The 27,281-nt window shown below is 40.9% G+C and overlaps 1 protein-coding gene across 2 annotated transcripts in view; it reads right to left on the minus strand.

Annotated features, from left to right (window-relative positions):
* Positions 1-27,281, minus strand: part of TAF1B (TATA-box binding protein associated factor, RNA polymerase I subunit B) — a 95,818-nt gene that overhangs the window by 52,363 nt on the left and 16,174 nt on the right. For both annotated transcript variants that reach the window (XM_055254342.2, XM_055254343.2), the window contains exons 6-8: positions 18,377-18,530; positions 10,824-10,977; positions 4,018-4,117 (exon numbers count right to left, since the gene is read on the minus strand). In XM_055254342.2, coding sequence (XP_055110317.1) covers positions 4,018-4,117; positions 10,824-10,977; positions 18,377-18,530 — 408 coding nt within the window. The remainder of the gene's footprint in view (positions 1-4,017; positions 4,118-10,823; positions 10,978-18,376; positions 18,531-27,281) is intronic.

The raw sequence follows: 27,281 nt of genomic DNA on the forward strand, positions 1-27,281 counted from the left end.
TATAAACTCAGCGCAGGAAGCAATATCCTTTACAAAGTGTTGAATACATGGTAACTGAAATTAGAAAATACCATCATGAGAAACAAGATACATTATCCTTTCCCATAGCCATGGGCTTCCTGGAACCTAACTTGAGAAAACCTAGACATGAAGGAGGGGGTATAGCTCAGAAGTAGAGCACTGGACTGCAGATCAAGAGAAAATCTAGAAATGAACACATTTAAAAGTTAACAGAATCTTAAAATGGAAACTTTATTTTCCAAAATGGTACCTTTTTTTTTTTTTTTGATCCAAACATCTTGATTACCCTCTTAATCCCTATCTTGGGCGAAAAGTTTTTCCAGTCTGGAAGGGAGCCTATTGCCATTTGAATATCTGCGATAAGTCTGCATTTTGAATATACTGTCTCAAATAATCCTCATGAAAAATCCTAATGAAGAATAGGATTACTTATTCCCAAGTCATATTTCTTCTTAGGTTTGTTTCCTTATTGGAAAAATAAGAAAAGTGGACTAAATGATTTCCAAATTTCCCTCCAGCTTTAATAATCCATGATTCTACATAAAGTATTCTGATGTCTGTTCCTGAGGAGCTTATAATTTGGTTTGTGAGTTAAAGATAACAACATGATGATTTCAGGCACTAGCAAAATATACAAATAACTAAGCAAAAATTGTCAATATAACTTGAGTAGTGAATAGCTCTGAGAATTGTTGGAGGTTAAGGGAGAGAAGGAGAAAGTGGAGGGGGGGTGGGGAGAAAGAAGGGAGACATACAGAAGAAAGACATTTTTATTAACTAAGACAAAGCTCATAGCTAATGCAAAAGTAATAACTTAGTTCCACTAGTCGCTCTAGGAAAACTGAATAACTATGAAGACATAAAGATACACACCTAGAATGAGGGAACCAAATGTCCAAGCTTGCTCTCTGCTCTCCAAATCTATCGGAATTGCTCCCACTCAAGTTGTTCTAAGGGTGAAATCAGTTTTGCTTTAAAAATCTAATGTTTCTACAAATCACTCATAATGACCCACATTCAAAATACACCATGAATTAATTACATTTATACAATGTCCTTTACAGTTTTTCATGTGGAGGATCAATTATTCTTTCTGTACCAGCGTCACCTTCTATTTGTGTCATGTACAGTTACAAAGTTCTTTGACATCTGTAATCTCATGTGATCCCTGCTAAACCTCTGCATGATAATCAGTTCAGCTGATATCCCAATTTTACATATAAAGCAGATACCTCAGATAGACAGAATGCCTCGCCAAGGTCACACAGATGGTAGTCTGACTCAGAACTACAGTATTTAGGCTTTTTACTCATTGTATCACCTTTTAGCCTATTTGCCTACTTTTCTGCCTTCTCACTATCCTAGTTCTCCAAAACACTTAAATAGGTTCTACGAAGATACACTAAGAATTTGTTACACTATACTTCTATAAAGTACTAATTTTGGAGCATTGAGCCAGAAGGAAATGGATGACTAGAAATATAGCTGAACATGCATGGAACATACCATAACATTTTATATCTCAGATTATTAAATATTGGCAGAATTTGCACTGAGTTAGAATGTAGGTCACTATGAGTGATTTAGAGTGGGAAGCTCCTCTCTGCGGGCAGGTCGTCCTGAGAGCACAAGGATGCCCACGTCCATAGCTGTGGCTTGCATGGCTGCAGCAGCACCCGGGGAGCTCCCACCCCAACTCAGAAGGGATGACCAGCTTTAGAGAGAAGCAACCCACTCCAGGCCTCCTCTCTGCTGAGAGCTGGGAAGACCATGGGATGCAGAGAGGAACAACCTACTCCAGGGCCTCCTCTCTGCTGAGAGAGCTGCAAAGACAATAGGACGACTTGTCTGCAGAGAGGAGCTTCCCATTCCAGAGTGTCCTTTCTGCTAGGAGCTGAACACTCATCAGGACACCCCGGCTGCGGAAAGGAGCTGCCCGCTGTGGGAGACTGAGCTGTTCTATCGCTCAATAAAGCTCTTCTTCATCTCGCTCACCCTCCACTTATCTGTGTACCTCATTCTTCCTGGTTGCAGGACACGAACTCAGGACCCACAGAATGGCAAGGCTAAGACAGCTGTAACACAAACAGGTCTGAGACATGCCCCTTGCTCGCCATGTTGTGGGCAAAGAGAAGGAAAGAAGAGCTGCGGTCCTTCAGGGAGTCCAGACCTGGGAGCTCCCTGAGCCAGGGCTGTGACTCCCTCTTTGAGGCTCTGTGGTTCCTGGCATCTCCAAGCTCCCAGACACCACCGTGTTTCCCAATGCCAGCTGCGGAAACTGCTTACAGTGCGACTGGTCCCGTCGCAGCCTCGCGGAGAGCTGGCAATCATGCTGGCACCTGGAGCTGCCTGCCCCGCTGCAGCAGGTGGCATACCTGACTGTGTGCAGTGGCCAGACCCCATGCTTGCTCACACATCCATCACCACTCCACGCCTGACTTGCCCTTGGCAGGCATGAGACCCAGGCCGGTAGCGTGAGCCAAGCACAGCCTGCCAGACGGAGTGGGCGAAATGAGCCTAGTGCAAAACTCAGGCAAAGACGCCACTGGCCACAAAGGTTTTCCAGCCAGAAAAACGGCACCCCAAAGATCCTGCAACAGTATGACATCCTTCCTATTGCCTTTGATATTATAGCATAACTACAAAGAGAATTATTTTACAAAATATTCAGGGGCTCTATCAGCTTTGCCAGGGAGTACTCTTAATCCTTTGACATTCAAATTTTCCCTTTGGAAGCACCTATTGTGCCATCCTCATTATTGGTTTTCTCTTCTTCAACTTTAAATTCTCTATCAGCTCTGTGTTTGTCAATGGATTTGCAAGCAGTTCTCCTACATTAATTTCAAAGATAACATGAAATGCTGAAACTTCCATAAAATTTGCAAATTCACTTTATGTCTGCATTTATTAACACTGACAGGCTGGAAAGGGATAAACCTCAACATTAAGTTGAACATCAAAGGGTATGTGAATAGAGGTTACCCTTCATCAAAGTCAGGCCACTATTAAACAGCATTTAACAAATGACTCTTACACCGCCAACAATGTCAGGGTCATGAAGTTCTATGAAAATGATTCCTTAAGTAGGTGAATGGAGGAAAATACTTAACATTTAGTACATCAAAAAAACTTCTGATGAGAACCAAGGGGAAATAACCTTTGAGTACCACCAATAGCGACACAAACTCATAATCAAAGGACAGAAACCCTTCCATTGGAGACATCTGAAAACAGATCTAGAAAAAGACAAACTAACTTAAGTCAAGAACTTAAAATAGTACCTTTAGAAACACGGTAATAACTTTCTTCTCTTTCTTCCATAGCAATATAGTGTGCAAATAACAACAACAAAACACATATTTTATTTAAAAAAAAATTGAAATTACCTAAAGGTCTCTAGATAAAAGTTCTCAAGTTTAGTCTCAACAATATACCTGGCCGGGCGCGGTGGCTCACACCTGTAATCCCAGCACTTTGGGAGGCCGAGGCGGGCGGATCACGAGGTCAGGAGATCGAGACCATCCTGGCTAACACGGTGAAACCCCGTCTCCACTAAAAAATACAAAAAAATTAGCCGGGCGAGGTGGCGGGCGCCTGTAGTCCCAGCTACGCAGGAGGCTGAGGCAGGAGAATGGCGTGAACCCCGGGGGAAGGAGCCTGCAGTGAGCCGAGATCGCGCCACTGCACTCCAGCCTGGGTGAAAGAGCTAGACTCCTTCTCAAAAAAAAAAAAAAAAAAAAAAAAAAAAAAATATACCTATCTGCAATGCACACACATCACAGTACAGCTATATTTTGAGGATAACCTAAAGGATTAGAGGAATCCACATAAGGAAAGTAAAAAATAATTCTACTATTCACTAAAGTATGACTGATGTTCCATACATACTGGGATAAAACACAAAACACCAAATAATAAGTCAAGCAAGAAATAGAAATTATCATACCACTCTTGTGTCTTATCAGAGACTAGAAAGTACAAAAGAAAGTAACTTACCTCTATACCAAAGATCCCTCTGTCACGTCCATATAATTTCATCTGTTCTGGAAAATGCTGAAAAGCATTTATGTAAGGAATATGGTCCTCTTCAACAAATCTGTATTTTTAAAAAGAAACAGATTTAATGAGAGCTATATACTGATATAGCAGAGTAAATGCTTTAAGAAAAATCTCTTAATTCAAAGACAAGGTAAGAATTAGTGAAGCATATTCTATTTCCCACATTTTTAAGGATAATAAATCTAATCATATCTATTATTCTCTTTACCCATATGTTGGCCTATTTAGCCAATTACTGAATGATTCTCTTAAGTTCTTGTCTAAATAAATATGTCTAAGAAGGACTGGACACAGTGGCACATGCTTGTACCCCTAGCTATTTGGGAGGCAGCGGCAGTAAGACTGCTTGAGCCCTAGAGTTTGAGCACTGTAATCCCAGCACTTTGGGAGGCTGAGGCGGGCAGATCACGAGGTCAGGAGTTCAAGACCAGCCTGGCCAATACAGTGAAACCCCGTCTCTATTAAAAATACAAAAATTAGCTAGGCATGGTGGCGTGTGCCTGTAGTCCCAGCTACTCGGGAGGCTGAGGCAGAAGAATCGCTTGAACCTGGGAGGCGGAGGTTGCAGTGAGCTAACGCCACTGCACTCCAGCCTGGGCGACAGAGCAAGACTCAGTCTCAAAAAAAAAAAAAAAAAGTGTCCAAGAAGTGTGTATCCTACTTGTTAGTTCACCACTAGGCTTTGCAACATGGCATTCCCTGTATCCCTAGCTCCCCTCACGTGATAGGCTCCTACTCATAAGTCACTCCTTCAAGGAGGTCTACCTTGATCCCCATTTTCTGTGACAGCCTACCTCCCTTGTCCACCCTTCTGTCTCCAATACCTATAATAGTACATGTTAGATGTTTGTTGCTGAAAGAACCATTAGGGAGTGGGACCTTGCCTGTTTGCTCACCACTCCACCTCAATGCCTGGTACACAGTGGATCAAATATTTTGAGTCAATATTGAGTTTGAAGAAAATAATACATATACATAAATAGACATTTATTTACGATTCATTAATTTAACAACAATTTATTGGATACTATATACCTAGTCCTATTCTAGGCTGCAGGGAAACAGCAGTGAACAAAACAGAAAAACATTCTTGTTCCTATGGAGTTTACATTCTAGTGAGAAAAGAAAGATACAAAACAGATAAGTAAAATCTATAGTATGTTAGGTAGAGTGAAATGTTGAGGAAAATAAAGGAGAACTGAGAATGAGAAATGGGGGTCTTGCAACCATGTCAGATATATACATATACCTATATATATTTAAAATAAGAAAATTAAGGAAAGTGAGCTAAAGACAGGAATAAGTATGCAAAATGCATTGCCTTGAAGACTTTGCTGTTGCTAGAGCTGGGCTGACATTTGGCTTTCAGCTTTGTAGCACTTGAAGGACAAAACTGATTCAACTTTTTTTTTTTTAAAACAGAGTCTCACTATCGCCCAGGCTGGAGTGCAGTGGCATGATCTCAGCTCACTACAGCCTCCACCTTGCGGGTTCAAGTGATTTTCCTGCCTCATCCTCCCAAGTAGCTGGAATTACTTACAGGCACCCACCACCATGCCTGGCTAATTTTTGTATTTCTAGTAGAGACAGGGCTTTACCATGTTGGCCAGGCTGTTCTTCAACTCCTGACCTCAAGTGATCTGCCTGCCTTAGCCTCCCACAGTGCTGGAATTACAGAAGTAAGCCACCAGGCCCAGCCTCAACTTTAATTTCAAATTAAAAATGTGCTTTCTTTAATTTTTACTCTACTGAAAGCTGAGAAATATTTATATAAAAATGGTGTTAAAGCTTCCCCAGCTAAGTTTTTATTAGTATATTTAGTTTATATGAAAGCATTTATGTGCAGTAATCAGCATTATTTTGAAATTATATTTTTGGTTTAATATTATTTTATATACAAGATGTAATGCATATCTGTCACTTTTTAAACTACCTAGTATTCCAGTATGTTAATGTGCTCATTATTTATGCAGTCTTCACACCTACGTGATAATACATGCCAGCACTGTGTGCAGTGTTAGGAGTCTGCAGATATAAGCAAGAGATGAAGGGTCCTCCGCACTCCCACCCTAATAGGTCAGACAAACAGCCTGCACATGAGTCAGTAGAGACACTGTCTCAAGCAGCACAACAGAGGCACAGTCAGTTCTGGAGGAGCAGAGGAAGAAATGAGAGACCTGCCTAGGGGAAGCAGAAATGTCCGCAAAGAGCAGGTCTTCGGCATCTGGAGTTCTAACAGTTTTTCACCATTTATAAATAGTTCTGCTCTTAGCCTCATTCAAAGTTTTTTTCTTTTCAACTTTGAATTTCCTTTTAGAAAAGTATTTGTTTTTCCAAAAAAAAAAAAAAAAAAGCTGTTTACTCAAAGTTCTGAACAATCTATTTTCCTTCCTAGGTATTATCAGCTGGTTCAATCCAGGAAGTTGACAGAAAAACTGGTATAGACTAAAAGCATCTAGCTCATGTGCCTCTCCTGACCAACAGACTTTAGCCATGTCCCCTGGAAACAGTGTCTCTACTTATAATTATGCAATTTTCCAAAGTTTCAATCTATGATGGGTTAGAAATTTAATAAACTCATCCTTTGTCTCAGATCACTGAAAAAAAGCACTGCATTAGAATTAAGTCGTGTCTACCTGTAAAACAGATCCTGAACCCAGTCACCACTAACACTGCCATAATCCAAGCCACCATCTCTTGCCTGGAGGATAGCAAAAGACCACCTGGTCTCCGTACTTCCACCCTTCCCTTCCTAGAACTCATTTTCCACAGCTGCCTGAATGATCTTGGAAAAACAATCAGATCATATCTCTCCTGCTGCAACCTTCCAGGGGCTTACTCTCACACTGAAAACCCACAGTCCCCCTGGGTATGAGGTTTCCTTCCAGAGTGATGTGTCCTGAAAATACAGACCACACAGCTTTGTAAATTTGAAAACATACTGAAAACCACTGAATTGTATATTTTTAAAGGGTGAATTTTATTATATATAAATTATACCTCAATTTTCAAAAATCCAAATTCCTAATTTGGTTTACAACAACAGATATCTGCCTCTGATGATCTGTTCACCCTCATCCTCCTACCCCGCCCTAGAATTCTCTGACTCCAGTCACACTAACTCTCCTCTGCTCCATCACACAGCTCTTGCTTTAGGGCTTGGCACTAGCAACCTCCTTCTACCTGGAATGCCAGTACAGCAGTCCCTACTCATCCGCTTTTTTTGTGTTACATGGTTTCAGCTACCTGTGGTCTGAAAATATACAATGGACAATGCCAGAAATAAACAAGTCATAAGTGTTAAATCGTATGCCATTCTAAAGAACATGATGAAATATCATGCCATCTCTCTCTGACCCATGTGAGATGCGAATCCTCTCTTTGTCCAGCACCGCCAAGCTGTAGCGCCACCCAGCCATGAGTTACTTGTAATTCACTGGCTCATTCTCAGATCTACTGTCAGAGTGTTGCAGTGCTTGCATTCAAGTACCCCTTATATTTTACTTAATAACAGCCTCAAAGCTCAATAGTAGTAGTACCAGTACACTGTAGTAATTATTCTATTTTATTATTAGGTGTTGTTGTTAATCTCTTACTATGCCTAACTTATAAATTAAACTTTATCATAGGAATGTACACATAGGAAAAAACATAGTGTATATAGGGTTCCATGCTATCTACATTCTCAGGCATCCAATGTCTTGGAACATATCCTCTGTGGTAAGTGAGGTCTATTGTACTCTTGATATTCACACTGGCTCTATTTTCCTTTAAGGTGCAGAGTAAATGCCACCTTCTTGGTGAGGCCTTCCCGAATAACCAATCTAGAGTAGCCATCTAGTCATTTTCTATCACACCATCCTATTTCAATCTTCTGAATAGCCTTTCCCTGTCTGATCCTTTTCTTATTTATCAGGTTAGTGCAAAAGCAATTGTGGTTTTTGCCATTAACTGCAATGACCTTTGCACCAACCATACTTATGTGGTTGTTTTTTCCTCCTCTGGTCTTGAAATTAGTGAGAGCAAGGACTTGACCTATATGATTCACAACTGCATCGCAAGGGTCTAGATGCCAGAACAACACCTGCATATAGTAGATATTCAATACAAATTTACAGAATGAATAAATGCTGGCTATTTTTATTCATTAATGCCATTATTGCTAGGTAGGCAGGGTCCCTTACAGGCTATTTGCAGGGTAATGAATTTATCCTAAGGACTACGGATGCTGCTAGAGGACCTAAAAAGGGAGTGACATGCACAGTGTTAAGGTATGTGGGTACTTTGGCCATGCTAATAACGTACTCCCTTAAAACTGTGTTCTTTAAATATTTTTTCAAAGTTTGGCAGTGGTTCTCAAACTTTACCATCCATAAGAATCCTCTGGGCCAGGCATGGTGGCTCATGCCATAATCCCAACATTTTGGGAGGCCAAGGCAGAAGGCCAAGGTAGGAGGCTTGCTTGAGGCCAGAAGTTTGAGACCAACTTGGGCAACATCCCAAGACCCCATCTCTACAAAAAAATAAAAATAAACAATTAAAAAAAAAAAAAGAATAATCCCCTGAAGGGCTTATTTTAAAGCAGAGATTATCAGGGCCTACCCCAGGGTTTCTGATTCAGGTGTAGGATAGGTCTAAGAATTCACATTTCTAACCAGTTCCCAGGTGATACTGAAGCTATAAGTTAGGAGGCCACATTTTGAGAACTTATGACTTAGAGCTCTTTCTGGGAGAAAAGCAAAGGAAGAATATCAATGGTGACAGTCTCTTCTCCTATAGCCCCAAGCAACTAAGCTCTGTTCCCAAACTTGTATATTCCACAGGGCAAAACAAAAGCCCCCCAGCTAAGTAGATTTAATCTCCTTGAAGGCATTTTAGAATTCCCTTTGGTGGGGGAGGAGAAGGAAAGAGAGAGAGAGGAGAAAAGAGGGAGGGAGAGAAGAGGGGTGGGTAGTATCTTACCCTTATTCTTCCGACCACATATAATATTCTCCCTGAGAAGAATTCCAGGTAAATACGACTTTCTCCGCCTTGTTAGATTTCTAGGAGAGTTCTGTTAGCCCCTTATAGATTGTCCTGGGTAGGATGGCTAGCCCCTTTATCCAGCTCTAATGACATGATTAGATTTATGTTTTTGTAAGATCCTTCTGGTTATCAGGGGGAAAATGGATAGAAATGACACAAGATTACAGACACAGAGCTCATCTGGGAGACTGTTAAGCAATCCGAATGAGGGTAGAGAGGACAGAGAGAGAGAGGGAATACAGAGAAGAATGGTTCTGTGAGTTTTTGGACATATAACTGAGTGGACACAATGACCAACAGTGTACGTAGAGGGGAAAGAGTCAAGGATGATTCCTAGGCTTCTGGATAGGGTGCAACAGGGTGGATGGCATTTACTAAGAAAGAGAACACTGGAGAAGGAGCTGGATCAAGGAGACAGGTGATGAACCTCTAGTCATGCTGATTCTGAGATACCATAAAGACATCTAAGTAGCCGTGTCCAGCAGACAGCTGTATATACGAATCTACGGGTCTGGCCCTCAGTAGACAAGTCTGGGCTAGAGATATAAATTTGAGAGTCATCAGTATAGTGGTAATTAAAGCGTTGGGAAAAGATGAGATCACCCAATGGGGGCATACAAAGCAAGATCAGGTTTTTAAATTAATAGTAAAATTCACTGAATCATGGGCTATCTGCTTGTAGAGTTAATCAGACCTGAGGAAAGCGTTTTTATTTGGTTGATGTGGCCAAATTCAAAGGCACTATCATCATTTACTGGAGGCGTTACATTTAATCAAAGGGGCTGTGCCAATAATGATGATGATGGTGGTGATGATGAAAACAAAAACAGTAATGAGTAGCACTGAGGTCTTATTATGTGCCAGACACTGCTCTAAGTGCTTTCCATGTAGCACTAATTATTCCAAGTAGTTACAACCCTGTGAGGTAGTTATTATTATTAGCCCCATTTTACCAATGAGGAAACAAAAGCAGAGAGAAATTAAATGACTTACTCAAGGTCATATAATAAATAAGTGGCAAAGCCAGGATTCAAACCCAGCAGTTTGGTTCCTAATTTGTGCTGTTAAAAGCACCCTACACATTGATAAACCCAAATACTACTATTCAGAACACATATAAAGCAAGGAGAAAAAAATTAGCACATAAGAATTTTGGCATATCTATTAAGTGAGAAATTCTTACACATAAAACTGTAATTTATTCATTAACCAAAACACTCTGTAGATTATCCTGAAAAATATAAATGCTTACTATCTGGATAACACATCCTTTCAACAGTTTTGTCTTCAACTTTTCCTTATAGACAACCTATATTTTAGCTCTTAACACCAATATAGGCTTTTGTATAACTACGAATAACCATTCTGCTAATGTAAAGATCACCTGTTTATCTTTTCTTAGAAATGAAAAATATTTACTAATATTACTCAGATACTTAAATGTCACTTTCCTCTTCAAAAGATTACATTAGATAATTAATTTTCCAGTAGCCCATGTGTGGTAAGTACTATAATTTCTACTACATAAATAAGAAAATCAAGAAGATGAATTACTAGCCCAGGGGGATTACATTTCAGAATTAGAATTCAGGCTACTCAACCTTTCCAGTTCCTTCCTCAAGTTAAGCCTTCTTATAAAAATCAAAATATCCAAAGTTTGTCTACTTAGTTCATGTGGTAACCAGCAAAAATATTATCATACAAGAGGTCTAGCTAACCTCAAAAGATCTGAAAGTGTTATTGCTTCTCTCTGCCAAAGTAAGGACAGATAACAGAAGGCAAGTGTCTGTGGCACGGTCATCTTCACGATTCCCTTCTCCTTTCGTCGTGAGTATTCAACTCCATCCAGAGATCCAGAGCAGACAGACGTTTCTTAGGAGATAAATGGAGATTTTTAAAAATCCAGGTAACTATTTGGATAACAAAAGAAAAACAACAAAAAATCTAAACAGGCATTTTAAATATTGACATGGTTTGGCTGTGTCCCCACCCAAATCTCATCTTGAATTGTGGTTCTCATAATTCCCACGTGTCATGGGAGGGACCTGGTGGGAAGTAATTGAATCATGGGGGCAGGTTTTTTCCGTGTTGTTCTCATGAGAGTGAATAAATCTCACGAGATCTGATAGTTTTATAAAGGGTAGTTTCCCTGCACACGCTCATCTTGCCTGCTGCCATGTAAGACGTGCCTTTGCTCCTTCTTCACCTTCTACCATGATTGTGAGGCATTCCCAGCCATGTGGAACTGTGAGTCTGTTAAACCTCTTTTTCCATATAAATGACCCAGTCTTAGGTATTTCTTCATAGCAGTAAGAAAATGGACTAATACAAATATCTTAAAACTAGTTATAAAACCTTTACAAAGAGCATTTGGCAATAAAGAGTAATGAAGGACTAGAATAAAATCGGCCAAAAACGTAATCATGGGATATCTGTGGGAGTGAGATGGGACAGGATCCTAAAGAGGGATTTGAGCCAGGCACAGTGGCTCCTGCCTGTAATCCTAGCACTTTGGGAGGACAAGGTGGGTGGATCACTTGAGGTCAGGAGTTCGAAACAAGCCTGGTCAACATGGTGAAACCTCATCTCTATTAAAAAATACAAAAAATTAGCCAGATGTGGTGGTGGATGCCTGTAATCCCAGCTACTTGGGAGGCTGGGACAGGAGAATTGCTTGAACCTCGGAGGTGGAGGCTGCAGGGAGCCGAGATCGTGCCATTGCACTCCAACCTGGGTAACAGAGCAAGACTCTGTCTCCAAAAAAAAAGGATTTGAACTGTTTGAATTTTTTAATAGTAACATAAACAATTTTTTAAATAAAGGAAAGGATACACAATTACAATGCACAACAAAAGATGTGTAACTGCTTTGACTCTGACCTCAACTCCCATGTCACCTTCTCTACAAGGCCTCTCCAAAACTCCGAAACTTAGTTAAAGCAGCACCTCCTCCTATCCCCATCCTCCAGGTATCCCCTACCATATGACATTATGGTATCTTCATTCATTCACCAGATGCTTATTCATCTCATTCTTTGTGCCACTCTTCTATGTCTCAGGAAATGACAAGTGAACAATGACTCATCTCTCTTAGAACTTATATTCTAGTAATGGGAGACAGATCAATAAACAAACAAACAAGAAATACAATTGGCAGAGCCAGGTGCCATGGTGTGCACCTGTAATCCCAGCTACTATGGAGGATGAGACAGGAGGATCACTTGAGCCCAAGAATGTGAGACTAGCCCAGGCAACACAGAGAGACTCTATCTAAAAAAAGAAAAATTACAATTGACAGATAGTGATGCTACATAGAAAAATAGCAATGTAGAGTCATACTAAGTGATGGGAAGGGAAGACAGATGCGCTATTTTACATGGATGTCAGAGAAACCTCATTGAGAAGGTGATATTTGAGCAGAGACCTGAATTAATTCAGAAAGTAAGTCTTAAGGATGTTGGGAAGAATACCAAGTATATTAGCAGGAGTGAACTGCAGGAACAGCAAAAAGGCCAGTGTAGTGAAAGCAGCATGGGATGCAACATAATATAGTTTCTACACAAATCTGCCATGATTGTGAGGCCTCCCCAGCCATGTGGAACTATGAGTCCATTAAACCTCTTTCTCTTTATAAGAACAGAAATTTCTGAGGGAAAATGGTGGGAATAATACTGAAGAGAGATTAAGAACTATATTATGTAGAATTTTGTAGGTCATTATTTGTACTTTGGATTTTATTCCAAGTATAAGAAGTTTCTGGAGAGTTTTAAAACATGGAAGCAACAGGACCTCATTTATGTATTTAAAAAGGTCACTCCAGCTGCTGTGGGAAGAATGGAGTTATGGGAGGGCAGGAGTAGAAACAGAAGACCACTCTTTCAGGAAAGCCATGACTGGTACTTGGACTGGAGTGGTAGCATTGCAGCTGGTGAGAAATGGTTGGATTCTAGATAGATTTTAAAGGCAGAGTCAAAGGATTTGCTGATAGACTGGATGTAAAGCATGAGAGAAAAGGAGAAAATAAGTATGATTCTAAGGTTGTTGGCCTGAGCAACAAGTAGAATGCATTGCCATTTACCAAGACAAGGAAGATGGCAAAAAAAAAAAAAAAAAATCAGGTTTGATGAGCGAAATCACAATGTTAGAATTATAATGCATTAAGTGTGAATCTTATTAAATACACCAATAGAAATGTTTAGTCAGCAGCTGAATATAAGAATCTATACTTTGAAGGAGAGGTGGGACTAGAGATAGGAATTTTAGTTTCAGCATATAGTTGGTGGTTGGTTAAAGCTATGGTATTAGGTGAAGTCACATAAGGAGTAAGGGTAGATAAAGCAGCAGGACTAGGAATGACCCTGAGAAGCTACACTTTCTTAAACATAAACTCTCAAAATAACTCCTCAAAATCCCTTTCTCCAAATTCTATAAGTCCTTTCTTCATAGCACTTATCAGTGACTAAAATGTTCTTTATTTGGTCATTTATTGCCTATCCCCTCCTACTACAATATAAACACCTTGAAGGCGGACAGTCTTGCCACCATTATGTCCCAGTGCCCTGAACAGTCTCTAGCACAGAGTAGAAACCTGGTGTGCAAATAGGCCCAACAGTTCTACTTTGAAGATTTCATCCCAGTGAAATGATTTGAAAGCCATGCAAAGGTTTCGGGTCAAGGAATGTTGTGGCAGCACTGTTTATAATATAAAAAAAATTTAGAACAACCTAAATGCCAGGAATAGAAGTTTAATTAAGTAATTCCATGCAATGGTATACTACAAAACAATGTCCATAATACTTTTAGATCAGTGGTTCTCAAAGTATACTCCTGGACCAGCAGTATTAGTATCACCTGAGAACGTAATGGAAATGCAAATTACTGAGGTTTAACAAGCTCTTCAGGTGATTCTGATGGATGCTAAAGTTTAAGGACCATCGGTTTTAAATGAATATATAAAGTCACGGATTTCCATAAAACAAATGTGTGTTGTGTACACACACACAATTTTTCGTATATTCCTTATAATATGTAAGGACTTCCAGTTAAGCTGGCAAATTGAAAACACATGTTAGCCTCTGCTCTCTCCTGCTACAACAATTATAAAGAGAATTTTTTAAACATGTAAACCTGAGGACAAATAACATGAAAAAGGTGACAAGAACAAAAAAATTTTAGAAGTTGGAAAGCATACAGATAGGTGATTATCGGCTTGGCAGTCCTGAGAAAGCTAGATCCAAAGCCAGCAGTGGGGAATATGCCAAAAAGCAGTTTTCATTGGGGATCCCTAAAGAAGGCTCAGGAATTGGAGAAACTTATACCACTAGAAACTGGATGAAGGCAGGCCTAACACCAGGATGACTGCTTAAAATCCAGATTAAGAAGCAGTTAGACATCCAGATTCTTTTTTTTTTTTTTTTTTTTTTAGATGGAGTCTCGCCATCTGTTGCCCAGACTGGAGTGCAGTGGTGTGATCTCAGCTCACCACAACCTCCAACTCCCGGGTTCAAGCCACTCTCCTGCCTCAGCCTCCTGAGTAGCTGGGACTACAGGCGTGCACCACCACACCCATCTAATTTTTTGTATTTTAGGAGAGATGGAGTTTCACTACATTGGCCAGGATGGTCTCAATCTCCTGCCCTCGTGATCTGCCTGCCTCGGCCTCCCAAAGTGCTGGGATTACAGGCGTGAGCCATCACACCCGGCCAGACATCCAGATTCTTACCCCAAATCCATGCAGCCAAGTGATGCCCCTCCCTAGTCTTGGCCAAAAACTGGAAATTTCTTCTCCAGAGAGAAGGGTCCCTAGAATAAGGCATGCAACCACATGCACTGTTGAGAAGTGAAAACAGGAGGCTTAAGTGAAAGTTTACATACTGAATACTAAAACAATCCCCCATTCCCCTCCGCTCTTCTTCTTCCTACCCAGTTCCCAGAACAGTGACAGCCAAGATTACAAACCTGCCAAACAGAAAACTCAAAGAGATTTCTCTGAGGAATCTGATCAGCTCGGGGGGAAAAGATTTAAAGATGATAACACTGGGGTTCACTGAGAAAATAACCTTGCATACAGAGCAGAGCTGACAAGACTACCCGCGGAAAGAAGGCCTTCTATCAACTTTTTAGTCTCCATGTTTAAGTAAGAATAGCTATCTTAGGCTCACGAAACATTTGAAGGCTTTCATGTAGAAAGCAGAGGCCAAAACAATCAAGTCAGGGGTGAAATATCATTAATACTCTCTGTGAAATAAAAGATGCTCCACAAAAATGAGAGGGTAATCCAGGAAAGAAGAAATGAGAGGCAGAAAATAAAAAAATTCCAACAAAAGAAAAATGACAGAATCTCAGGATGGTGGTAAAGAGAGATCCTGGCTGGGCACAGTGGCTCACGTCTATAATCCCAGCACTTTGAGAGGCCGAGGCGGGCAGATCACAAGGTCAGGAGATCGAGACCATCCTGGCTAACACGATGAAACCCCATCTCTACTAAAAATACAAAAAAAAAAATTAGCTGGGCGTGGTGGTGGGCGCCCATAGTCCCAGCTACTCGGGAGGATGAGGCAGGAGAATGGCATGAACCCAGGAGGCAGAGCTTGCAGTGAGCCAAGATCGCGCCACTGCACTCCAGCCTGGGCGACAGAGCAAGACTCTATCTCAAAAAAAAAAAGGAGAGATCCTGAAGTCAGCCAGGCCACAGGCCTACAGATAACATTCTAGACCAGAGCAGATCAGAGGCTCCAGGGAGACTTCTTCCAGAAGATGAAATTGATAGAATACATAAGATATTAAGAGATTGTAAGAACTGGGAGGAAGTGTGGAGATACATTAGTAATAAATTTTACAGATTAGTAATAAACAGAAAACTAAATAAATAACAATTATCAACTCCAAGAAAACCACAGGATATACAGAAAAAGTAATCATAGTAAGCTATACTGCTCAGTCTAAATAATGTGTATACATTTATAATAATTTAAGCAGTAAATACTGATCTAGTAAAAAATTACAGCAATTATATTGAGAAGAGAGAGAATAAGAAATGCACATGCATGTACTGGTGACCATGTGTTAAGGGACAGTGAGGAATGTGTGAAAGAACTAAAACGGAATTCAATAGCTAATGTCCCAAACCAGAAATCAAGATGTAATACTAGAAGCATGTGATACAGAAATACGGAAGTTACAAAAGAGTTGAAAATGAATGCCTCTTGGGAATAGGACATTAGCTGAAGGTAGACTACAAATTTTATTTTTTTTAAGACAGGGTTTTGCTCCATCGACCAGGCTAGAGTGCAGTGGCATGATCACGACACACTACAGCCTTGACCTCCTGGTTCAAGCACTCCTGCAACCTCAGCTACCTGAGTAGCTGGGACTATAGGCATGCACCACCCTGCCTAGCTAATTTTTATTTTTTGAGAGATAGAGGTCTCACTATGTTGCCCAGGCTGGTTTTGAACTCCTGGGTTCAACTGATCCTCCCTCCTTGGCCTCCCCAAATGCTGGGATTACAATAGGTACAGTCCACCACCGTGACTGGTGGACTACAACTTTAAACAATTTTTTATTTTTGCGATTTTTTTATAACAAGACTTATAGAATGATTTGTAGAATTTTGATTTAAAAATTTAAAGAATGAAGCAATAATTCAAATTTTTACAAAAACAAAATAAATTCTTTCCCTATACATACATGAAGAAAAACTTTCTGGAATGATCTACAATAGCAGTAGCAGTAATTTCTAGTTGGTACAATAACTGGTGATTTTTTCTTTGTGACTATCTGCATTTTATAGTTTTATATTAAGTTTCACTAATAATTACTTCTTTTTTTTTTTGAGATGGAGTCTTGCTCTGTCACCTACACTGGAGTGCAGTGGTGTGATCTTGGCTCACTAAAACCTCTGCCTCCTGGTTCAAGCAATTCTGCCTCAGCCTCCCAAGAAGCTGGGACTACAGGTGTGTACCACCAGGCCTAGCTAATTTTTGTATTTTTAGTAGAGATGGGGTTTCACCATGTTGGCCAGGCTGGTCTTGAACTCCTGACCTCAAGTGATCTGCTCGTCTCAGCCTCCCATAGTCTTGGGATTACAGGTGTGTGCCACTGTGCCTGGCCATTGATTACTTTTAATGTAAAAACTAAAAGAAAGCTCTAGGGAATCATCATTTACTAAAAAACAAGCAGGCCGAGCACGGTGGCTCACACCTGTAATCCCGGCACTTTGGGAGGCTGAGGCAGGCCGATCACAAGGTCAGGAGTTTAAGACTAGCCTGACCAACATGGTGAAACCCCGTCTTTACTAAAAATACAAAAATTAGCCGAGCGTGGTGGCACATGCTTGTAATCCCAGCTACTCAGGAGGCTGAGGCAGGAGAATCGCGTGAACCTGGGAGGCGGAGGTTGCAGTGAGCTGAGATTGTGCAACTGCACTCCAGCCTGGGTGACAGAACTAGATTCCACCTCAAAAAAAAAAAAACAAACAAACAAAAACAAATAAGCAAACAAAAGTGTTACACACGTAAACAAAACAATCATGATGCTTTAAAAGGAGCTAATATCTTTTTTTAAAAAGGTTCGATGGTTTTATAGTCACGGCCTTCTGGGACTATTTGAGCTCAGGCTTGTCTGAAAAGGTGGAGAAGAAAACTCCAGAAATTCCTTGTTGCCCAATTAGTCAATGATCCTAACACTTTACACCAAAAGTAACTTATTTGATATCTGTGTCACTGTGCAGTCCAGCAAGAGATGTGGATACACTGATAAAGGAATGAAGGCCTATATTTTAATCTTAAATATATTCCTTATTTATTTCAAGTTATGGAATTATATCAGAAAGTAAAACACACATGTAACAAGGTAAATTTTACTCAGTTTGCTTTAGTCTATGCTTAGAAACTGGACATATCATCTTTGTCTATTTTACTATATGGCCACATGATAACATTTTTCTGCTACAACTTTTCTTTGAAGATGCTGAGCCCACACATATAGATCTTTTTGAAGTAACCTCCTTCTTTCTGGATCCACTTGAACTTTATGTCCCTTTAAAGTCACACACAAAAAACTCACATGGAGACAATGTGCCTTTTAAAAAATTGCGCTAAGATTTCACTTAGTTTGTCTTAGCCATATGATTGAGCAAGTCATTCTTCCTTGCTAGATTCTTCCTTGCTAAACCAAGTTCCCTTTCCTTGGATTATCAGAAGATTAGACTAAATTATTTTTAAGGGGCATAACAGCTTTAAAATTCTAAATGGTTTGGTTCTCATTTTTACCTGATTGTGATGCTTTGCTGATGGGGAAAGGTTTTCGAGTGTGGACGTCAGACTGAGACTCCGCTCCACTTTCAAGAAAAGGAGGACAGCTGACATCACTTAGCAGCTCAGGCTCACTAGCCCAGTCTGAATGACTTAGATTATCTTCTAATACCTGTTTGCAAAACGATATAAATAAAATTATTGCGTAACAGTTTTAAACAGTTAATTTCTGGGAACTTAAACAACTCCTATCACAAACACCCTGAAAGAAACCACTCTAGAAAACTGCAACTGTCTGCCAAGTCCCTTTACTTCTGAAACATGCTCCTGACAGCTCCCAGCAGTGCTTCTTGGAGAGGAGTCACACACAAGGATGGGTGAGGAAACCGGCTGCCAGCCCTGCCATCAGGTCTCCTTCTTCCATGAACATCTCTCTTACAGCGCTAATATCTTCACCACTGAAAACAACATGCATCAATGACTCCACATATGCTGGCTGGCTTCTTTTTACCAAACCTACCTGGGGAATTTTTGCTTTGTATCTTTGTTAATTCTGGTTCTCCTGCCTGAACTATGCCTTTTCCTCCCTCTCTCTAACTCATTACTTACTCATCATGCCATTTTTCCAACCCACTCTTCAGAGATTTCTCCTTTCCTTGAAATCCTATAGCACATATGATTTGTAACATGTAATCAACAAGGATATACTATCACATACTACTGTTTAACTGTTCACACATGTACTGTTGAAATGACAGTGTCCCTAAAAAGGTCAGCTGGTTGGCTACCTAAAGACCTCATTAGCTGACATTACCTAGGCAAAATAATCACAGTCAAAAAGCCATGATTTCAACCCTGCAGGCCAACAAACTTGATCTTATTACAGGAAGATAAGACTTAAGACTCCTGATAAAGAGGCTCACAAGACAATGAAGCAAAAAAAAAAAAAAAAAAACAACTCAAGAGAATGAAATAAGATGCTTGTGTCCTCTGTCAAGCATATCCCCTCCCTATAGGGAAGCCCCGTGAGAAGGCGGCTAACCAGAAAGCTGGCTGATGAGCATGAACACACTGAGAAAACTTCCACAGGTTCCCACAGGTTACCACTGCCAGCAACTCTACCACATACTCTGCCTCTGCCTGATTCTTCTGGACGATTTAAACTCCTGTTTAAAGCCAGGTTCTCTCTTTGTGCACTTGATCCTACCTCTCTGTATGTTCAAAGATATCTGTTCAAAGATTCACATCTACTCTTTCTCTCCATTGCAAATTGTTCTTCTCTCCTGCATCATTCGTATCACTACACAAATATGCTACCATTTATCCCATTTTTTAAAAAAAATTTTTATTATTATACTTCAAGTTTTAGGGTACATGTGCACAACGTGCAGTTTTGTTGCATACGTATACATGTGCCATGTTGGTGTGCTGCACCCATTACCTCGTCATTTAGCATTAGGTATATCTCCTAATGCTATCCCTCCCCCCTTCCCCAACCCCACAACAGTCCACAGTGTGTGATGTTCCCCTTCCTGTGTCCATGTGTTCTCATTGTTCAAGTCCCACCTATGAGTGAGAACACGCAGTGTTTGGTTTTTTGTCCTTGCGATAGTTTGCTGAGAATGATGGTTTCCAGCTTCATCCATGTCCCTACAAAGGACATGAATTCATCATTTTTTATGGCTGCATAGTGCTCCATGGTGTATATGTGCCACATTTTCTTAATCCAGTCTATCATTGTTGGAAATTTGGGTTTGTTCCAAGTCTTTGCTATTGTGAATAGTGCCGCAATACACATACGTGTGCATGTGTCTTTATAGCAGCATGATTTATAATCCTTTGGGTATATACCCAGTAATGGGATGGCTGGGTCAAATGGTATTTCTAGTTCTAGATCCCTGAGGAATCACCACACTGACTTCCACAATGGCTGAACTAGTTTACACTCCCACCAACAGTGTAAAAGTGTTCCTATTTCTCCACATCCTCTCCAGCACCTGTTGTTTCCTGACTTTAATGATCGCCATTCTAACTGGTGTGAGATGGTATCTCATTGTGGTTTTGATTTGCATTTCTCTGATGACCAGTGATGATGAGCATTTTTTCATGTGTTTTTTGGCTGCATGAATGTCTTCTTTTGAGAAGTGTCTGTTCATATCCTTCGACCACATTTGATGGGGTTGTTTTCTTGTAAATTTGTTTGAGTTCATTGTAGATTCTGGATATTTGCCCTCTGCCAGATGAGTAGGTTGCAAAAATTTTCTCCCATTCTGTAGGTTGCCTGTTCACTCTGATGGTAGTTTCTTTTGCTGTGCAGAAGCTCTTTAGTTTAATTAGATCCAATTTGTCAATTTTGGCTTTTGTTGCCATTGCTTTTGGTGTTTAAGACATGAAGTCCTTGCCCATGCCTATGTCCTGAATGGTATTGCCTAGGTTTTCTTCTAGGGTTTTTATGGTTTTAGGTCTAACATGTAAGTCTTTAATCCATCTTGAATTAATTTTTGTATAAGGTGTAATGAAGGGATCCAGTTTCAGCTTTCATATGGCTAGCCAGTTTTCCCAGCACCATTTATTAAATAGGGAATCCTTTTCCCATTTCTTGTTTTTGTCAGGTTTGTCAAAGATTAGATAGTTGTAGACATGCGGCATTATTTCTAAGGGCTCTGTTCTGTTCCATTGGTCTATATCTCTGTTTTGGTACCAGTACCATGCTGTTTTGGTTACTGTAGCCTTATAGTATAGTTTGAAGTCAGGTAGCGTGATGCCTCCAGCTTTGTTCTTTTGGCTTAGGATTGACTTGGCAATGTGGGCTCTTTTTTGGTTCCATATGAACTTTAAAGTAGTTTTTTCCAGTTCTGTGAAGACAGTCATTGGTAGCTTGATGGGGATGGCACTGAATCTATAAATTACCTTGGGCAGTATGGCCATTTTCATGATATAGATTCTTCCTACCTATGAGCATGGAATGTTCTTCCATTTGTTTGAATCCTCTTTATTTCATTGAGCAGTGGTTTGTAGTTCTCCTTGAAGAAGTCCTTCACATCCCTTTTAAGTTGGATTCCTAGGTATTTTATTCTCTTTGAAGCAATTGTGAATGGGAGTTCACTCATGATTTGGCTCTCTGTTTGTCTGTTATTGGTGTATAAGAATGCTTGTGATTTTTCTACATTGATTTTGTATTGTGAGACTTTGCTGAAGTTGCTTATCAGCTTAAGGAGATTTAGGGCTGAGACGATGGGGCTTTCTAGATATACAATCATGTCATCTGCAAACAGGCACAATTTGACTTCCTCTTTTCCTAATTGAATGCCCTTTATTTCCTTCTCCTGCCTAATTGCCCTGGCCAGAACTTCCAACACTATGTTGAATAGGAGTGGTGAGAGAGGGCAACCATGTCTTGTGCCAGTTTTCAAAGGGAATGCTTCCAGTTTTTGTCCATTCAGTATGATATTGGCTGTGGGTTTGTCATAAATAGCTCTTATTATTTTGAGATATGTCCCATCAATACCTAATTTATTGAGAGGTTTTAGCATGAAGCGTTGTTGAATTTTGTCAAAGGCCTTTTCTGCATCTATTGAGATAATCACGTGGTTTCTGTCTTTGGTTCTGTTTATATGCTGGATTACGTTTATTGATTTGCGTATGTTGAACCAGCCTTGCATCCCAGGGATGAAGCCCACTTGATCACGGTGGATAAGCTTTTTCACGGGCTGCTGGATTTGGTTTGCCAGTATTTTATTGAGGATTTTTGCATCGATGTTCATCAGGGATATTGGTCTAAAATTCTCTTTTTTTGTTGTGTCTCTGCCAGGCTTTGGTATCAGGATGATGCTGGCCTCATCAAATGAGTTACGGAGGATTCCCTCTTTTTGTATTGACTGGAATAGTTTCAGAAGGTATGGTACCAGCTCCTCCTTGTACCTCTGGTAGAATTCGGCTGTGAATCCGTCTGGTCCTGGACTTTTTTTGGTTGGTAAGCTATTAATTATTGCCTCAATTTCAGAGCCTGTTATTGGTCTATTCAGAGATTCAACTTCTTCCTGGTTTCGTCTTGGGAGGGTGTATGTGTCGAGGAACTTATCCATTTCTTCTAGATTTTCTAGTTTATTTGCGTAGAGGTGTTTATAGTATTCTCTGATGGTAGTTTGTATTTCTGTGGGATTGGTGGTGATATCCCCTTTATCATTTTTTATTGTGTCTATTTGATTCTTTTCTCTTTTCTTCTTTATTTAGTCTTGCTAGCGGTCTATCAATTTTGTTGATCTTTTCAAAAAACCAGCTCCTGGATTGATTTTTTGAAGGGTTTTTTGTGTCTCTATTTCCTTCAGTTCTGCTCTGATCTTAGTTATTTCTTGTCTTCTGCTAGCTTTTGAATGTGTTTGCTCTTGCTTCTCTAGTTCTTTTAATTGTGATGTTAGGGTGTCAATTTTAGATCTTTCCTGCTTTCTCTTGGGGGCATTTAGTGCTATAAATTTCCCTCTACACACTGCTTTAAATGTGTCTCAGAGATTCTGGTATGTTGTGTCTTTGTTCTCGTTGGTTTCAAAGAACATCTTTATTTCTGCCTTCATTTCATTATGTACCCAGTAGTCATTCAGGAGCAAGTTGCTCAGTTTCCATGTAGTTGAGCGGTTTTGAGTGAGTTTCTTAATCTTGAGTTCTAGTTTGATTGCACTGTGGTCTAACAGACAGTTTGTTATAATTTCTGTTCTTTTACATTTGCTGAGGAGTGCTTTACTTCCAACTATGTGGTCAATTTTGGAATAGGTGTGGTGTGGTGCTGAAAAGAATGTATATTCTGTTGATTTGGGGTGGAGAGTTCTGTAGATGTCTATTAGATCCGCTTGGTGCAGAGCGGAGTTCAATTCCTGGATATCCTTGTTAACTTTCTGTCTTGTTAATCTGTCTAATGTTGACAGTGGGGTGTTAAAGTCTCCCATTATTATTGTGTGGGAGTCTAAGTCTCTTTGTAGGTCACTAAGGACTTGCTTTATGAACCTGGGTGCTCCTGTATTGGGTGCATATATATTTAGGATAGTTAGCTCTTCTTGTTGAAGTGATCCCTTTACCATTATGTAATGGCCTTGTCTCTTTTGATCTTTGTTGGTTTAAAGTCTGTTTTATCCGAGACTAGGATTGCAACCCCTGCCTTTATTTGTTTTCCAGTTGCTTGGTAGATCTTCCTCCATCCCTTTATTTTGAGCCTATGTGTGTCTCTGCACATGAGATGGATTTCCTGAATACAGCACACTGATGGGTCTTGATTCTTTATCCAATTTGCCAGTCTATGTCTTTTAATTGGAACATTTAGCCCATTTACATTTAAGGTTAATATTGTTATGTGTGAATTTGATCCTGTCATTATGATGTTAGCTGGTTATTTTGCTCGTTAGTTGATGCAGTTTCTTCCTAGCCTTGATGGTCTTTACAATTTGGCATGTTTTTGCAGTGGCTGTTACCAGTTGTTCCTTTCCATGTTTAGTGCTTCCTTCAGGAGCTCTTGTAGGGCAGGCCTGATGGTGACAAAATCTCTCAGCATTTGCTTGTCTGTAAAGGATTTTATTTCTCCTTCACTTATGAAGCTTAGTTTGGCCGGATATGAAATTATGGGTTGAAAATTCTTTTCTTTAAGAATGTTGAATATTGGCCCCCACTCTCTTCTGGCTTGTAGAGTTTCTGCCGAGAGATCTGCTGTTAGTCTGATGGGCTTCCCTTTGTGGGTAACCCGACCTTTCTCTCTGGCTGCCCTTAACATTTTTTCCTTCATTTCAACTTTGGTGAATCTGACAATTATGTGTCTTGGAGTTGCTCTTCTCGAGGAGTATATGTGTGGCATTCTCTGTATTTCCTGAATTTGAATGTTGGCCTGCCTTGCTAGACTGGGGAAGTTCTCCTGGATAATATCCTGCAGAGTATTTTCCAACTTGGTTCCATTCTCCCCGTCACTTTCGGGTACACCAATCAGACATAGATTTGGTCTTTTCACATTGTCCCATATTTCTTGGAGGCTTGTTAGTTTCTTTTTATCCTTTTTTCTCTAAACTTCTCTTCTCGCTTCATTTCATTCATTTCGTCTCCCATCATTGATACCCTTTCTTCCAGTTGATTGCATCGGCTACTGAGGCTTGTGCATTCGTCACGTAGTTCTTGTGCCGTGGTTTTCAACTCCATCAGGTCCTTTAAAGACTTCTCTGCATTGGTTAGTCTAGTTAGCCATTCATCAAATTTTCTTTCAAGGTTTTTAACCTCTTTGCCATTGGTTTGAACTTCCTCCTTTAGCTCGGAGTAGTTTGATCTTCTGAAGCCTTCTTCTCTCGGCTCGTCAAAGTCATTCTCTGTCCAGCTTTGTTCCATTGCTGGTGAGGAGCTGCGTTCCTTTGGAGGAGGAGAGGCACTCTGATTTTTAGAGTTTCCAGTTTTTCTGCTCTGTTTTTTCCCCATCTTTGTGGTTTTACCTACCTTTGGTCTTTGATGATGGTGATGTACAGATGGGTTTTTGGTGTGGATGTCCTTTCTGTTTGTTAGTTTTCCTTCTAACAGTCAGGACCCTCAGTTGCAGGTCTGTTGGTCTGTTGGAGTTTGCTGGAGGTCTTCTCCAGACCCTGTCTGCCTGGGTATCAGCAGCGATGGCTGCAGAACAGCGGATATTGGTGAACCCGAATGCTGCTGCCTGATCGTTCCTCTGGAAGTTTTTCTCAGAGGAGTACCTGGCCGTGTGAGGTGTCAGACCACCCCTACTGGGGGGTGCCTCCCAGTTAGGCTACTCGGGGGTCAGGGACCCACTTGAGGAGGCAGTCTGCCCATTCTCAGATCTCAAGCTGCATGCTAGGAGAACCACTACTCTCTTCAAAGCTGTCAGACAGGGACATTTAAGTCTGCAGAGGTTACTGCTGCCTTTTGTTTGTCTGTGCCCTGCCCCCAGAGGTGGATCCTACAGAGGCAGGCAGGCCTCCTTGAGCTGTGGTGGACTCCACCCAGGTCGAGCTTCCTGGCTGCTTTGTTTACCTACTCAAGCCTAGGCAATGGCGGGCACCCCTCCCGCAGCCTCGCTGCCGCCTTGCAGTTTGATCTCAGACTGCTGTGCTAGCAATGAGCGAGGCTCTGTGGGCATAGGACCCTCTGAGCCAGGTGCAGGATATAATCTCCTGGTGTGCCGTTTGTGAAGCCTGTTGGAAAAGCGCAGTATTAGGGTGGGAGTGACCTGATTTTCCAGGTGCCGTCTGTCACCCCTTTCTTTGACTAGGAAAGGGAATTCCCTGACCCCTTGCACTTCCCGGGTGAGGCGATGCCTCGCCCTGCTTCAGCTCACGCACGGTGCACTGCACCCACTGTCCTGCACCCACTGTCTGGCACTCCCCAGTGAGATGAATCCGGTACCTCAGTTGGAAATGCAGAAATCACCTGTCTTCTGCATCGCTCATGCTGGGACCTGTAGACTGAAGCTGTTCCTATTCAGCCACCTTGGCTCCACCCTTCTATCCCACTTTTTAAAAGCTCACCCTTCACCCCAGCAACCATGCAATTTCTTTGTACTTGTTGCAGCAGAATGCCTTGAAAAAATCCAGATTTGTTGTCTCCAAATTCTCTCCTCTCAATCTACCTTATATTCCATTCCAATCAAGGTTTTGATCCCACTGCTCCACTAACCACTTTGCAGCCCTCTTCCTTCTTGACCTGGTGACAGCATTTATCACAGCTGATCACTGCCCTCTTCTTGAAACACTTTGTTTCCTTGGTTTCCAGAGTGCTCATTCTCTCAGATGTCCTCTTACTTCACATTGTTCCCAATAATTTTTTTGCCAGTTCCTCTTTTATCCCAAACATCTTAACCCTAGAACGACCCAGAGCTAAGTTATTGGTCCTCTCTCTGTCTTCACACTTTGGTGATGTCATCTGGTCTTACGGTTTTAAATACTAGCTACTATCTTCAAATTGTAAAATGTCCCCCCCCCTTACCACATTTTAACATCCTAGAAATCGAGATTTATCTCACAATCACTGGCATGTCGAAATTGAATTTGCAGCACTCTTTTCTTTCTTAGCGGTACTTAAAATAATGGTGTATCTTACAAACAACAGCATGTTAGATTTCGTGATTATAATATAAACTAACAGCTTCGAAATTTATGTCTCCAGCCCAGATCTCTCTCCTGAACTGCAGACTTTTATATCTAACTGCAAACTTGAAATTTCCTCTTAGATGCTGATATGGTTTGGCTCTGTGTCCCCACCCAAATCTCATCTTGAATTGTAATCCCCATGTCTGGAGGGAGGGACCTAGTGGGAGGTGACTGGATCATGGGGGCAGTTTCCCCCATGCTGTTCTTGTGATAGTGAGGGAGTTCTCATGAGATCTGACTGTTTTAAAAGTGGCAGTTCCCCCTGCACACTCTCTCTCTCCTGCTGCCATGGAAGACATGCCTTGCTTCACCTTTGCTTTCCACCATGATATAAGTTTCCTGAGGCCTTGCAGCCATGCAGAACTCTGAGCCCATTAAACCTCTTTTGTTTATAAATTACCCAGTCTCAGGTAGTGTCTTTATAGGAGTGTGGAAACAAACTAATACAGGAAATTGGTACCAGGAGTGGAATAGCACCATAAAGATACCGGAAAATGTGGAAGCAACTTTGGAACTGGGTAACAGGCAGGGGTTGGAACAGTTTGGAGGGCTCAGAAGAAGACAGGAAGATGAAAGAAAGTTTGGAAATTCCTAGAAACTTGTTGAATGATTGTGATCAAAATGCTGTTAGTGGCCAGGTGCGATGGCTCACGCCTATAATCTCAGCACTTTGAGAGGTGGAGGTGGGCCTGACCTGAGGTCAGGAGTTCAAGACCAGCCTGACCAACACAGTGAAACCCCATCTCTACTAAAAATACAAAAAAGTAGTTGGGCATGGTGGCGTGCATCTGTAGTCCCAGCTA

Source organism: Symphalangus syndactylus, chromosome 18, assembly GCF_028878055.3.
Source record: "Symphalangus syndactylus isolate Jambi chromosome 18, NHGRI_mSymSyn1-v2.1_pri, whole genome shotgun sequence".
Taxonomy (NCBI): domain Eukaryota; kingdom Metazoa; phylum Chordata; class Mammalia; order Primates; family Hylobatidae; genus Symphalangus; species Symphalangus syndactylus.